We start from the raw sequence: 15,188 nt of genomic DNA on the forward strand, positions 1-15,188 counted from the left end.
GGGTAGCACAGCAGTCAACTGGTCCCTGTACAAAAAACAAGTATTTCAGGAAGTAAACCTTATGTGCCAATGGAAGTTGGACTGGTAAACGTCAAAGTCCTGTGGCATACACACACAGCATGCTTAAGCCAATACCGAAGTGACATAAGGTCATTTACATATTTAACAGCTGTTTGGCTGACCCATCAACCTTAAGAAATACTTTCAATTTGTAGAGTAATCGGATAATATTTTTACTCAAAATCTAATTAAGAAAATACTCAGGCCCAAATAAACAAACAAAAAACTCCAGTATCAGACTAACAGCTCAATTATTTTTAAGAATAAGGGAAAGTTTGGTTGTACCCCAAAATATCATGCTACAGCAAACCACAAAATAAGTTATTAGTTTATATAATTGCAGCCAATTTTTAAAGTAATGGAGTAACCCACTGTGGATTGCTGTAAAGAAGTGGAACAAAGACTGTGAAATGAACAGATGGATTTTATTTTAAACAAATTAGGCTCACTACCATGGCAGTAATGAATGATTTCTAAGTTTCTCACTGTTATGAGTTAACTTCCATTTATGACCGTTCATTCTGCTTGTTTTTTTTTTTAAACTGCCATTAAAATCAGGCCTTGAAGGAAAACTGGCACTAATTATTTTTCAGTTACAAGCTATCATCTCCACTTTTATATTAATGACAAAGTGTACAAAAGGGATAAGGATAATAGCATGTTTGATTACTTAATCTCTAAACTCTGCATTATCTTTACCTCTCACACATTTTTGGCATAAAACAGAGATAGAGACGAGGTTCAAGATATACTCTACCTTTGTACTGTGAACATAACAAAGAAAGTCCTTGCCAAACTCTATGTAATAGCAACTGTCTAGTGCTCCCTGCAGCGCCTTTCTATGAATCAACATAATCTTACCACAGATAAAATTGCATATGAAATTTTAGGAAAGAATCACAAAATCAACATTTTACTTCAGGAAACACTACAGGATTTTTCTACAGTGAGTCAACAACATTGACCAGTAAATCCACAAACAATGAAAGTATGAGTACTGAGCAAAGATGCTATCTTATCTCTAGGTGCTTGCTTTAGTAAAGGAAATTATTACAACATCTTGGCTGACACTATCTATCCACCTATCCACAAAAAGATTCAGCAAGACTTTCTTGTGGTCTATGCATCACCAGCAGACTTGTTAGACAAAATTATTCCTGGTGCATGAGCCAGAAAGGTCAGAGCCTAATGTTCAGCTTCTATGAGCCAACTGTGGGTCATGGCAATAAAGAATGGGGGATGAGGGGGGAGAATAGGTGGTGGGGGGAAGAGGATCCTCAAATTTGAAATGGATAACTAATGTGAGTCTCAATATCACCTGCTTTTTGATGTTCAGTTTTCTGAGAGTATCACTCCAGGAAAAAATACGGCTCTCTCAAGAATTAATATACTATAGAAGAAATAGGTTCCTTTGTTTCAAGGCATGACATCTTTAAGAACATTTTGCACAAAATACTCCTCATTCATTGCTCTTATTTCCCCTTATGTTTTCTTATTACATTGAACTTATATGTATTTTTTAAAACATGAAGAAAAAAACTAAATAACTCAAAAAAGGCAAAACAAAAAAAAAAATCCCCACAACCATGTGCTTAAAGTATGTTCAAAGCACTGTAGAGAATGCTTTGTTTCATTTTAAATGAGTAGTTGAGTGCTCCTATGCAGTTCATCAGAAACTGAGTAGACTTCTCAGAAATGTCATTAAGTTAGATCCACAATGCAGATTTTTAAAGCATCCAGTTCCTGTATGTCTTGTTTCCCTAGCAAAATTTACCATGCTGCACAAAGCACTTAAGCTGCAATAGAACATTTGGGAGCATGTTGCTGAAAATAGAATTATCAATTGCTGGAAAGGTGAGTCTATGCTACAAATACTAGGTAATAGGAAATGTTGAGAACTGGGTGTGATTTAACACTCTTTCCTCTTAGGATTATATGATTGCTTATGAATGTCATAGAAATCCATAGGTTGATGCAGGGAAATATCTTTGCTTGGAATTATGAAGAAAAAATGTACTCTGCCATACTGAGAAATATTATCATGATTTTATGCACAACTGACTTATAAAACTTGTTGTCTAGTACACATACACTACATTGTACTTAGAATGAGCAAAGAATTTGGTTCAGTTGAACTGATATTACCACAAATCTCCAGTTCATCAGCTATTGTTTGCACTGACATCCAATATGTCATTTGTAAGGACTCCCCACTTCTGCTCTGTCTGGCATTACTTTTTGCCAGAGTGGTATTCAGTCGTCTGAATACTGAGGGCCACCCAGCAAACAAAAACTGTCTCAGAAAGAGGCTAATCAAAGGAATCTTCTAGGATTACAATTAAACTGACAGAAAATAAAAATTACCTACCCCATCGTTATTGTTGCACCCTCTTTTTCCATTTCCTTTTCCCAGTGCCCTCTCTGTTACTGCTGGTCTGATTTGGTCTGTTACTTCATTTAAGAAGGAGTTATTTCTACCCACTACTTTCTACAGGGTTACAAGAATTTACAGAAGCTCTCACAAGTTTTATGTCTTGTAGGCAATAGCAAAAACAGACATACATGCCAAGATTCCACCCATTGCACCATTTCATTTAAAAATGGAAGAGACTCGACTGTGACAAAAGAAAATAAAATGTTTTGTAAAATATAGGGTGAAACACATGAAATGAGAAATTGAAAGAACGAGTGTTGGATGAGTCCCCGTGTTTTCAGATCCAAAGCATAAAGTAGATCGAACTGGGGAAAGAAAATTGATTGCAATATAAAAAACGAGGTACAAATGTAATTAAATTAATTCACATGCATAATAATGCCTTGTTCCAAAGCTGCTGATTCATTGTACATTCTAAAAGTTAACAAGAAGGGCAAGATACATCATGATTTTCTTGACACTGTCATTTTGAATCTCTTAGATTGCCAAAATGTGGTCTCACTGACAAGCACTATGGTGCAAGTTAAGAGCAAAATCATTACATATATGTGTTTAATTTCAAAACATACATAAATATGTTATCACAATTGCATTCTTGGATCCTCTTCTATCAGCTTATAAGAAAGACAAAAGAATATTTATGAAGTAAGCCAATTAGATGTCAATTTGAAAGACATTAAAACATACCAAACTGGAGCAAATGGATGCCTTGGCCTCGGCTAGTGCTGCTAAGCAAAATCAATTCTTATCAGAAGAGTCAGATGTTTGGAAGAATTTCACAATTAAAAAAGGGTCAGCCTAAAATCAAGTAACTTTTTTTTTTTTTTTTTTAATAAGCCTTCCCATTTTAGAATAGCATAACAATTCACAGTATTTCAATGTAGCAATACAAATTTTTTTTTTTTTTAAAGCCTTCTGATTCTGTTTTTGCCTCACTATGTGTGAAAGGCACATCATCATCACCTAAATCTGGTCTATAATTTTTCTACTCATATATACAGAATAGCAATAGACAACTACATAGATACCAGTTGATAGAATAGTGATTTTGTATGTCTAGGAAACTAGATTATCTTGAATGGTTAACATTTCACATTCCGAACTCTAAGTTAATATTCTAATGCTACTGTAATGCTAGATGCTATAAAATGGTTTCAGTAGAATGGTCGTGCAAATTGAAAAGAAAACTGATGTCTCTTCAGACTGGAAATTGGAGAAAAAATTTGACCCAAAATGAGAAATTCCATATCCAGATGATGCATCTGTCAGTCAAACTTGTTTCTTCCTGGTTATAAGTCTTTGAAAGAGCAGAGATATAAGTCACTGTCAAATGCTAGCGAATTGAGAAAGCAGCTATTCAAAGATGAGTCTTAACCTCTCTCAGTTTGTGCAATTTTAAGCATTACTTAAAGATATCTTTCTGTTTATCTGTACTCTCCATTAGCAACACAAATTCTAATTAAATTACAGAACACAGGAAACATATGGTTCTCAGTGGCGCAATAACTAGGTTTGTCCGGCACACAGTAGTAGAGCCACTAATTTGAAAAAACATTACTAGAATAAAATGTACACATTCTCTCCTCATCCATTTGTCTTGAGAACATTGAGAAAACTTGATTTGAAGATGTATGACTTTGGTAACTGGCTGCTCAGCATAGCTCTTCAGAGATGTCATACACATGCAACAGTGGAAGGGACTCAAAGACTGCTCAATAGGAATACAGAGTATAGGCCTGTCTAATGTTGGGCAGTAGAAAATTAATTCTAATTTATTTATACAGTAGATTAGTTAAAAATTAAAAAAAAAATCATTTGTCAATGTGGTCACAAGAAATTAAGAAGCAAGTTTAACTTAGTTTACGTTAATTCACTTTACTTGCAGCTCTGCAAGTATTTAACATCATTTAAGTGATCTGCTTGTAAAACCCACACTTTGGTAATTTTTTAATATTTACCTGAGTATCTACATATAAACAAGCCATTAAAAAAAAAAAGGAAATGATTATTTTAACCTGTAAAATATGAAGGACAACTTCTCTAGTTTTGTTTAATCATAGACACCTTCAGTTAAATGAATAAAGCCTCTGATGTACTTAATTGAAATGCAGTCCTTCATGAATTCTGTTCAGCTGAAGGAGAAAGGAGAAGAAACTCATCTCTATTCTAGAGATAACCAAAAGAATTATGATCAGGCACATATTAATGCATCTGCCAAAGAACATATACATGGGACATCACAATAAACTTAAAATAAACCGCACAACTTTATGAAATGTTCAATTTTTATATTTACACTATAATTAGTACAAAATTGCCTTTTAGTTTTCCTGCAGCACAAGACAGTATCTACTGGATTTGATACCCTAATACGCCAAAACAATTACTTTGAAGTATGATAAAGGAATCTAGTTATAAAGAATAAGACACAGTTTTCAAACTATACATAGTGTTTGCTTTTGCTTCTAAAAAGGTACTTATATCCCCAAAAGGTTTTTTAAATAAGCAGGGGTGAGGAGCGGGAGGGAAGAAGAGTGGGAAGAGGAAGGGGAGAAGAAGAGTGGTTGTTCATACTAAAGCCTTTACTGTAATAAACTAAATATATATACAATTTATACAAATGTTTGACCTTCAACAAAAATACGAAAACATATCACAAGATGCAAAACCAGGAAACAAGTTCATCTAAGACACCACTGCTCTACACAGGACAGGATGCAAATTGAATTGCAAGGAACAAAAAGGTTATCCCCATATTCAGGCAATGAGAACAATTGCATGAGGTCATAAAGAAAGAGAAAAAATAAAAAGGCTTCAACATTCTTTAGCAGGCTTGGCTTTTAAAACTATGTCAAAAACCTAGGCTACATCTGTCCATCTTGCTTCTGTGTTCTGTTTGATCCACACAGCCAATACTTAAGTTGCTGGATGTTGCCTTCTATTTTGAAAAACCGAAGTAGTTTCATCGCAAGGTCTGGAACCTCAATACTTTAATTCTTTTTTAAAAGGCAAAACCTTTCTAATTCTACAATTAAGAACAATTTTGGCCCAGTTCAACTTCTAAAAGTTATATCCCCATCATATTTTCAGTAGATAACTTCATAGACTGTAGCTTTTTTGTCTCCAGAGCCAGTGACTATGTATTTATCATCCACAGAGATGTCACAGCTAAGCACTGATGAAGATTCTTTGGACTAGAAGAAAAATAGAAATATATTACTTGATTAAAAAAAGTCTACTACCTCCTTCTCAGCATCCCATTTTGAGTGGATCATATAGGTAAAGAGATTTGTGTCCACTCGTGGGACTTGCAGAGTACTAGTGATTTCTTTAAAAGCAGTATCATCCTCACCTGGAATATACTGGCTCCATAAGGAGTTCTCCATGCATTAAGAAGGTTATCCTTCCCTGTACTCACAAACCATTTACCTAGAATATGAACGAGAGGAACTGTGAAAACACATGAAGCAGACATCTGACAGATTTGGGGTCAGATTGAAATCTGAGGCTAATTGCAGCTACACAAAGCTCTCACCACCATTCAATACAGTATTGTTGCTTACAATCAACATGGATGCCTCACGCTTTTGTAGCATATGACATAAAAGAAATCCCCATATGAAGTAGAAACAGTCTTTTACACACAGCTCAGCCTTTACAGCAGACTTTGAATAAATTAATAAAAAAGTCAGTTCTTTGTAGGTAAGTATATTTATATTCATAAAGCAGAGCTATTTATTCATAAATTAAGAAACAGAGACACTAAATGAATTTTAATTATCAGAAGTTATGATTGTGCAATAACTTATGTAGGAAGGATCCATTAAGAGTCCAGACCTCCAGTTCGTCTTCGTGGAAACTTACCACAGTAAGCAAATTTGAGTGACAATACACAGCTCTCATGAAGGTGCAGCTGATATTTGTCTGGTTTATTTACATGTAGCACTTCCACATTGCTGCTCTCCATTCCCACAGCTAGCCATTCACCGGTAGGGCAATAACCAAGGGAAAATATCTGAAAATCATACAACATTTACAGTTTTTATTTTTTCCTATAGTGGCCAAATGAATGAGGAGAGGAAGAAGGAAGGGCGAAATAGAACTAACCAAGTTCAATAGTGAGACTGCTTGTCAAAATTCTAGTGACCAAATAACCCCTTTTCTTGCCTATTAACTTAGGAAAAATAGGGACAGAAAGTACAGTCAGCCTATTGTTTTGTCCCAAAGCAATTAAACATATGAAAGCTCCAAAGTATCATGCTGTAAATAGTCAAAGCAAACAAAACAAACAATCTAAAATTTGTCAGCTGCACTGGAGTAGTTTCTCGGCCTTCTTCCTAAATGCTTGCCTGTTCTGCTGCCCTGTGAGTTGTAGGAAAATCCAGTTACCTGTGATGTAAAGTCATGCTGTTGTAGCTGTCTCCCTTCTCTCAAGTCCCAGGATCTGACAGTGTTATCCAAACCTCCTGTCCAGAGTTTGGTACCATCATTAGAAATGTCAATACAGCTGGCCCCATCTGTGTGGCCCTGGAATTGCCTGATAAAACAAACCAGATTGAATAATGATTTCCCGCCAGAGCTCAATGTAAACACTGTTGTGGTGTTAGTTTTGGATTCTGTATGTGTGTCATCTGTGTCTGCTGATGGGCAAACATCAGCCCCTCCCTCTGACTTGGCGTGAAATACAACAAAAATATTTTCCAGGTGCTACAGAAATTGACTGCATAGATGGACAAATATTTTCTATCATGTTTTGAGAAGTTTCTTTTTTTTTTTTTTTTGGAGTGTAGTAATAACTACAGTTAAAAATCAATTAAAGACAGCATAGATTAAAAAAAATGCTGAGGGAATAAAACTCCTCCAGTTTCAGAAAACAACTACTGTTGTTTTCCCTGTAAGTCAACATGATAAATAGTGAAGGGATCCAGAGAAGGACCCAAATTGTCATGCACAGGCATTGCTGAATCAGCAAAGTTTGCATTCTCTGGCAGGAAATCAGGAGATCAGAAAATAACTAGACAATGCGTTTTGTTTCAAAATCTTCTCATTAGGAGATTCCAGCTTTCAGCAACCAAAAGGCCATAACATGTTTTCCTTAATCCTTTGGCAGAAGCCATCCATGTTTTTCATCGGCAATTAAATTTAGGAAAATTCTATGCCTCAATGTCAATGGTGGAGGGAAGGGAGAAAAAAGAGCAACTAGCCTGGAAATGAATTATGTGATTCACCACAAGTTGCCATAGGAAGGTCACACAGCACATAGTGTTTCACAGTTTCTACATGTTATTAATCAGAATGATCAGCAAGTGAGAGGTGGGAGAAAAAGTAACTAGTACCATTCATTCAAGTCAGTGACAGACGGAGAAAGAGCCCTTCACAGGGCATCAGCACTTACAAGGCAAATCAAAGACTTTACATAACTAAGGTTGTTTTCTTTGTTATAGAAATTTAGCAGAAAGTCAAATTTTCATTTAAATTAATATGGAACTCTGCACATAAATTTAGGCTTACTATTGATATACAGTAAATTCATTAGGTCACAGCAGACAAAGCAGCTTCTTTGGTGTATCATTCAAATCCTCTAAAACATCATGGTCTTTTCCAGTCTAGGCTCTCCATTCTTGTAATACTGTCAGCCTTCACAAAGTTGGCAAGACTGAACCAAAGTTCACCTAGTAAAATCACACAACCAGTTGCTAAGTTATTTCACACACCTGCTTTTTCTCTTCTGTCATAGCACTGATGCTAAATATTGACCTGCTAGACACTATAATCAAGGTTTAAAGGAAGTATTTCAGAAGTAGCATACACAGCAATAGATTTATTATAGCCTCCACAAACCATTCTGATAGCTTTAGAGATCAAATTCATCCTCCAAAACTCAAATATTTTTCTTTTATGAAGACATCAAACATCAGTCCTTCATACTTTCCTGAAGTGATCCAGGCTTTCAATTACTTTTGAAAGGTTAATTTATTACCTGTCATCACTAATTACAAACTGAATTTTTTCCTTATTACTTAGTAAGGCCTAAGATAAATGAAAACAAGAAACCTCAGAAAGTTCCCTACATAGCAAGTTCAGTTAATCACAATCTAGCTTGTTGAAACCTGCAGACAAATCCAAATACATGAAACCAACAAGAACTTTCACACTGACTTCAAGAGGTTACAGAACAACCTGAAAGGCCCTCAAAGAACATCTCCTAGGACAGGCTACTAGAATTAGTTTCTAGCCCAACCTGAGCACCAACCTAATTCTTTGGATAAGAAAGACTATTTTACTTTGCAATTCTGAGCCATTATTCAGGGAGATAAATATTTATTTAGCTGCTCAAAGACTAAGTTTAATTAATTAAAGTTCACAGAAAACAAGTAATACTCACCTGACCAATGTCTGATTGTGCAGATCCCACACTGCAATGTTCCCATCACTGCAGCAGGAAAAGCACACCTTGGAGTCAGGGCTGATAGCCAAAGCATAGCAGGCAGGAGCTGAGGATGTAAGCTCTGCTTTTATACGAGGAGTTGGCGCTGCCAGGTCCCATATGGATAATGTGCTGGCTTCCCCGCCAACTATTAGGGTGCATCCATCAGGCAGTAATTTACAAGAGCGGATGTAGTTATCTCTGTTCTGTACAACACAAATCACCTCCGTTACGTTAATACATGCCTGCCAAAAATGACCACTAACGAGATTCTGACTGCATCCAAGTTTTAAACAGTAGGCAATTTTTTCCAGTGCCAAAGTACAGAAGAGAAATCAGCATACCCTAAAAGGTTTCAAATGCCTACTTCTTATTACTGACTTTCTCAGACCTGATGAATTGCAAGTCTTCCATCTCATTACACTAAGACAGTGCCAAAGTAAGCTTGGATTTGGAGAAAGTACACTCCATCAATTATGATCACCAGTAACACTGGAATATTTGCAAAAAACAAAGTGACTTCTCATATGATATTTAAGCAACTACTTATAAAAATACATTTCAAGTCTCATATCTTTCAGATCTTAGAGTTTTCTTTTAAGTGGTATCTTACATTCATCATTTCAAAGTGAAAATGTTGAGTTATTCCCCTACTAGTCCTGGATTCATGCTGGTTCTCTTTTTTATTTTTTATTTAATCATCAATTGTGATGATTAAAAGAGTGATGGCTCAGCATCACTCCTGTCATACTCATGCTGGTTTCACATTTTTGATACTTTTGCTGACAGAGATACTATAAAAGATTTAGAGATGGAAAAGATTTCAATCTTTACATGTTACAAAACTGACTTCTTAAGCATACTCGCTGTCCAACATAGTAACAGTTCTCTAGGAAATGCAGGGATAGGATCAGTAACTCAAAACAAAAAAATTCACAACGCTAAGTAGAAATCAAAGGCACTTCTACTACTAAGGTTTGTTTGTGGTTGTTTTTTTTGTTTGTTTGTTTTTGATTTTTGGTGGTGGTGGTTTTGTTTGTGTTTTTGCTCATTTGTTTGTTTTACAATCACAGAGAAGGAGCAGCAAGCAGTGCACTGGGAATGTCAGCTTAGCTATTGGCAGCCATACAGATCTGTAACTAAAATGAAGGCAGCTAGGACCAATGTCTATGCTGCTTTAGTGTAAAGAGCATTTTTAGTTAACAGTTTTTTTGGTTTAGCTTTTCAACTAACTGCAAACAAATCAACTTGCACCTGACGGATATGAATAGAAACCAGCAAAATGCAGCAATACAAAGTGACCTTGCTACCTTGTCACACTACTCCTTTATATGTCTACTACCCTCTTACAAAAAAAGATGTGATTTCTGGCATGAGTGAAACATCATAGAATGTTTCTGTCTCAGTCGGGATTCCTTTTAAACCCATGCAGTGCAAAAAACACCAGCATCACTTGGATGGGGAAAGAATTATGTATACTCTCAGAAATCTTATCTATTATTTGACCCCTAGTAATGACATTTATCACTAAACAAACCAGTCCACTTCTCTGAAACACCACCTGTTCAGTGTTTAAAAAAAAGTCATTTAAATACATACAGCAGGAAACAGAACTGCCTGCTATTTCCTTATAATATGAACACAATCCAGACAAGGACAGCTATTTCCTTATTCAGTCTCCAAGGAGAAGTTACCCTTTTACATTAGTTCCTGTTCACTTACCAGGCAGTCGAGCTGTGAGACGGGGCTCTTGTTCCCGGGCTGGCTGATATCCCAGACTTTGACACACCCCTTGCCACCCGTGTACACATGTCTCGTGGGGTTGCTGATGGTAACTGCACACACAACTTCCCCATGGTTCAGAGTGTTGATCTGACGGGCATGGCGAGGGATTCCTGGACCAATGAGGGCATCGGGAGGGAAAGGAACAGGCTGCATCTGGCCATCTGCAGTAACATGAAAGGAGTAGGCTCTTTTTCGGGGAAGGAAAGAAAGGAGAAGAAAAAATATATCAGCAAAGACATAGTGCAAAAATTACAGAAAAAGATAGTGCTTTGTTTTCTTTCTTTAATTTTCTTGAAAAAAAAAGACTTGAAGAGCTACAAGGCCTAATAACATGAGGTACATGAAACCTCAGAGAAAGATCAGGATTCACGACAACCATTTTCAGCTTTGGTGTGCACTATTTGTGCAGTGGGGAAGCACATTAAAATCTCCTATTAACTCTACGAATCAAGGTCATGGCCATCACTGCTACTGGGGCTGTTAAAAGACCTTTCAGCATCTGCTTTTTAGTCAGTGGTTCTGAGTCTCTACACAAGTCCTGTAGCAACACTTCCTTACCATCAAACTTGTCCTCAACATATTTCAGCACATCATCTTCAACATCAGCACTGGCTGTGCTATTAAGTCTCTCTTTCCAGCTGGGAACTAGTTTTGTACACAAAATAGAAACATGCAGAGTGCATGTACACTCTTACATCAGAAAGCTGACACCATCTTCTCATCACAGAATCACAGAATTGTAGGGGTTGGAAGGGACCTCTAGAGATCATCGAGACCAACCCCCCTGCCAAAGCAGGTTCCCTACACCAGGTCGCACAGGTAGGCGTCCAGGCGAGACTTGAATATCTCCAGAGAAGGAGACTCCACAACCTCCCTGGGCAGCCTGTTCCAGTGCTCCGTCACCCTCACCGTGAAGAAGTTCTTACGCACATTCGTGCGAAACTTCCTATGCTGCAGCTTATGTCCATTTCCCCTCGTCCTGTCTCCACGTACCACTGTAAAGAGACTGGCCTCACCACTATGGCCGCCACACCTCAGATATTTATAAACCTGGATCAGGTCCCCTCTCAGTCGTCTTTTCTCAAGGCTAAACAGACCCAGTTCACTTAGCCTTTCTTCATAGGGGAGATGCTCCAGGCCCTTCACCATCTTTGTGGCCCTCCGCTGGACTCTTTCCAAGAGATCTCTGTCTTTTTTGTACTGGGGAGCCCAGAACTGGACACAGTACTCCAGATGAGGCCTTACCAGGGCAGAGTAGAGGGGGAGGATCACCTCCCTCGACCTGCTGGACACGCTCTTCTTAATGCACCCCAGAATGCCATTGGCCTTTTTGGCCACGAGGGCACACTGCTGGCTCATGGCCAGCGTGTTGTCCACCAGGACGCCCAGGTCCCTCTCTGCAGAGCTCCTCTCCAGCAGCTCATCCCCCAGCCTGTATTGGTGCATGCAATTATTCCTCCCTAGGTGTAAGACCCTACACTTGCTTGTGTTGAACCTCATCTGGTTTCTTACTGCCCAGCTCTCCAGCCTGTCCAGGTCTCGCTGAATGGCAGCACAGCCTTCAGGCGTGTCAGCCAATCCTCCCAACTTCGTATCATCAGCAAACTTGCTGAGGGTGGCCACTATCCCCTCATCAAAGTCATTGATGAAGATGTTGAACAAGACCGGACCCAGCACAGACCCCTGGGGGACACCACTGGTTACAGGTCTCCAGCCAGACTCTGCACCACCAACGACGACCCTCTGCGCTCTGCCAGTCAGCCAGTTCTCAACCCACCTCACTGTCTCTCATAATTATATCATCTTGAATAAGTATTTTGGAACAATTGAAAGGCTCTGTTTCCCAGGTAATTTTAGCACTTCTGCAATGTCTGTATTTACACACTGCACGATCTCAAGCATATGAAAACTCAAGGTTGAGGAATCGAGTCTCAGCAGTCATAAACCATTACTCCTTAGGGAAAGTACACAGAATTAATTGTGATGATTAAAATCAGTTCAGCATGAAGACCAGGGCACAGAAAGCAACAAAAAGGTTTCAGATTCAGGGTGGTATTTTTTCTTTGTTTTTAAAAATAATGAAAATAGTACTGCAAAATCTGTTTATATTATACTGGTGAGATACTGCTGTTACACTCACTGCTTTCTTATTCAAGAGAGCGAAGTGGTGAAAAACAAGTAACGTTTTTACTAATAGGATACCTTCTCCCAATTATACTATTATTTTTTTCTAATTTATTTTTGTTCTCAGGACTGTGCATTCTTTTCCAAATATATCTTCTTCCTCATAAATCTTTGGTTACTATAGTTCAAGTTAAAGCATTGATCTTCAACGGACCAAAGAGTAGGTAATTCAATTTAATTTTTTGTTCTAAGTGAGTAGTTTTCAAGTTTTTTATTGCATGTTTCCAAGTATTGCACAGTTTGAAAGAAAGGAACAAGTAAGATTTCTGGATCTGTAATAGATATCACAATGTAGTTGGGCTTGTTTCCTAAAGCAACTGAATATGCCTAGGAGCTGAGAAGAAGATATTCAGAGAGAGAAGAAAATAGAGAAGGCTCTATTTTTATTTCACACAGAAGATAACAGTAGTGTCATACAAAGCAGTACCGCAGTCCTCACCAGAGGGTAAGAGCAAAAGGTAATTGACTATATTTTAGCAATTAGTAATTGCTATAAACCAAAGAAGAAGTCAAGTCCATACACACGCAATTCCTGTGCCTTATTCATGTTTTGTGGTTGGACAAGTCAGCTGAAGATATGCTCAGAGAATGCACAAGTAGAGAATGAGGAAACAAAAAAGGTGACAAGTAAAACTGATGAGAAATGCCATATAAGGAAGTTTACTCCCTTATTTGTATACAAGTTGCAAAGTGTATCAGATGCATCTCCTCCCATGGAATCCTTGTGCTGGAATGGGCTGCCCAGGAAAGTGGTGGAGTCACACACCCTGGAGGTGTTCAAGGAATGTTTGGATTTTGTGTTGAGGGATACAGTTTAGTGAGAACTACTGGTGATAGGTGGATGGTTGGACTGGATGATCTTATAGGCCTTTTCCAACCCTGGTGTTTCTGTGATTCTTTCCCTTTTTTCCCCTTTTTTTTTCTTTTTGTATAAAGAATTACATAAACGGTAAAGGCTGACAGAGGCATTTGTACCATTTCTGTGAAGAGAAGTTAAGACAGAACTGTCCCAGAGAAGCTATTCACCAAACAGGTGAGACAAAGGATAAGTGAAGAAGAAGAGTAGCAACAAAAGTGCTCAAGGCTGCAACTGCTCAGGTTCAGGTACAGAACTAAGCACTCACAGCATTTGTTAGGCTTAAAAGCTAGGCCCCATCCTGGGCTACAGATCAATTTGTTTTTCGTTAACAGTAAGAGTACACAGAACTGCAAAACTCTGTAGTTTCAAGTCTGCCCTTGTTTTTATCATGGACATAAGAAAAACAATTAAACAAGTATCGAGCAATTGTTCCCATTACATTCAAGATGAATAATCCACTTGTCTTTTTTTTTTTAACCATCCTATAGTTGAATACAACCTAGATGTTCCGTTCAATTTAAAGCACTTAAATAGTGTTTTGATATGACTGAGCATATACACAGCTTTCACATTTCTTGTTGAAATGGGGTGAGAAAAAGACAATAGAAACATTTTTGAAGTGTTCCATGCGCACTGTAGCATTGAGATGATTCTTCTGCTCTGAAATTCCAGAAATTTATCTCAATGTAATTTTAATTGAGTATAATCTTACCAGTATATTCACATTTAAAGTCTGATTACATCATATTAAAAGCTTCATTTTTATCATCATGGTCATGCATTTGCTTCCAAGACTCATCACCCCTCAAAATGGCAGTCATCAAAAAGACCAGTGGTAGCTTCTTAGAAGTCAAAGCAGCTTTTGTTACAGCGCAAGTTATCAGTAATCCACTGCTTAAGAAAAATGGCTACACATTGCCAAATCCCCATTCCTCTGCCAATACAAATACACAAAAAAGTAAATATTCCTGTTTGCTCAAAGGCATATAGTATATCAGGCTAACATCAACACTGTCTAGTAATGTCTACTACATACTACGTTACAGCAATTTTCATTTCAAATGCCTTTCTCTTCTATCCCCTTCATAACTGAGCCCAAAGGAAACTTGTATAATTTGCAAGACCAACACTCCCTAGATGAAGTAAGCTTCTTTCAGAAGAATAGAGTAACAGAGGCACCAATGCAAATAATTTATCTGCTGCTTAAGTGCTAGAGTCCTAGGTTACCTTTCCATCAGGTCACATAACCCTCTAGGTTGGAAAGGAACATTGCTTTAACACCCCTTCTCAAACAGGGACACCTACAGCAGGTTGCCCAGGCCCATGTCCAGGCAGCTTTTGAAGAGTTCCCAGGAAGGAGACTACACAATATCTCTGGACAACTCATGCCACTTCTTCCAATATGTCTATGTCTATCTTGTACTGGTGGCCCAGGACTG

General features: G+C 37.8%; 1 protein-coding gene across 11 annotated transcripts in view; it reads right to left on the reverse strand.

Moving 5' to 3' along the window:
• LOC104915097 (TLE family member 1, transcriptional corepressor) overlaps positions 1-15,188 on the reverse strand; it is a 137,281-nt gene that overhangs the window by 61,647 nt on the left and 60,446 nt on the right. For 9 of the 11 annotated variants that reach the window (XM_085212663.1, XM_085212660.1, XM_085212657.1 and 6 more), the window contains 6 exons: positions 10,644-10,893; positions 8,880-9,127; positions 6,884-7,031; positions 6,359-6,509; positions 5,847-5,923; positions 4,743-5,688 (listed from right to left, as the gene is read on the reverse strand). In XM_085212663.1, the coding sequence (XP_085068789.1) occupies positions 5,581-5,688; positions 5,847-5,923; positions 6,359-6,509; positions 6,884-7,031; positions 8,880-9,127; positions 10,644-10,893 (982 nt within the window). In that variant the 3' untranslated portion in view covers positions 4,743-5,580. Of the gene's footprint in view, positions 1-4,742; positions 5,689-5,846; positions 5,924-6,358; positions 6,510-6,883; positions 7,032-8,879; positions 9,128-10,643; positions 10,894-15,188 lie in introns of those variants that run through there. The other 2 variants (XR_014880289.1, XR_014880288.1) reach the window with 1 other exon arrangement.

The sequence above is a fragment of the Meleagris gallopavo genome, chromosome Z (genome assembly GCF_905368555.1).
Source record: "Meleagris gallopavo chromosome Z, MGAL_WU_HG_1.1, whole genome shotgun sequence".
Lineage (NCBI taxonomy): Eukaryota > Metazoa > Chordata > Aves > Galliformes > Phasianidae > Meleagris > Meleagris gallopavo.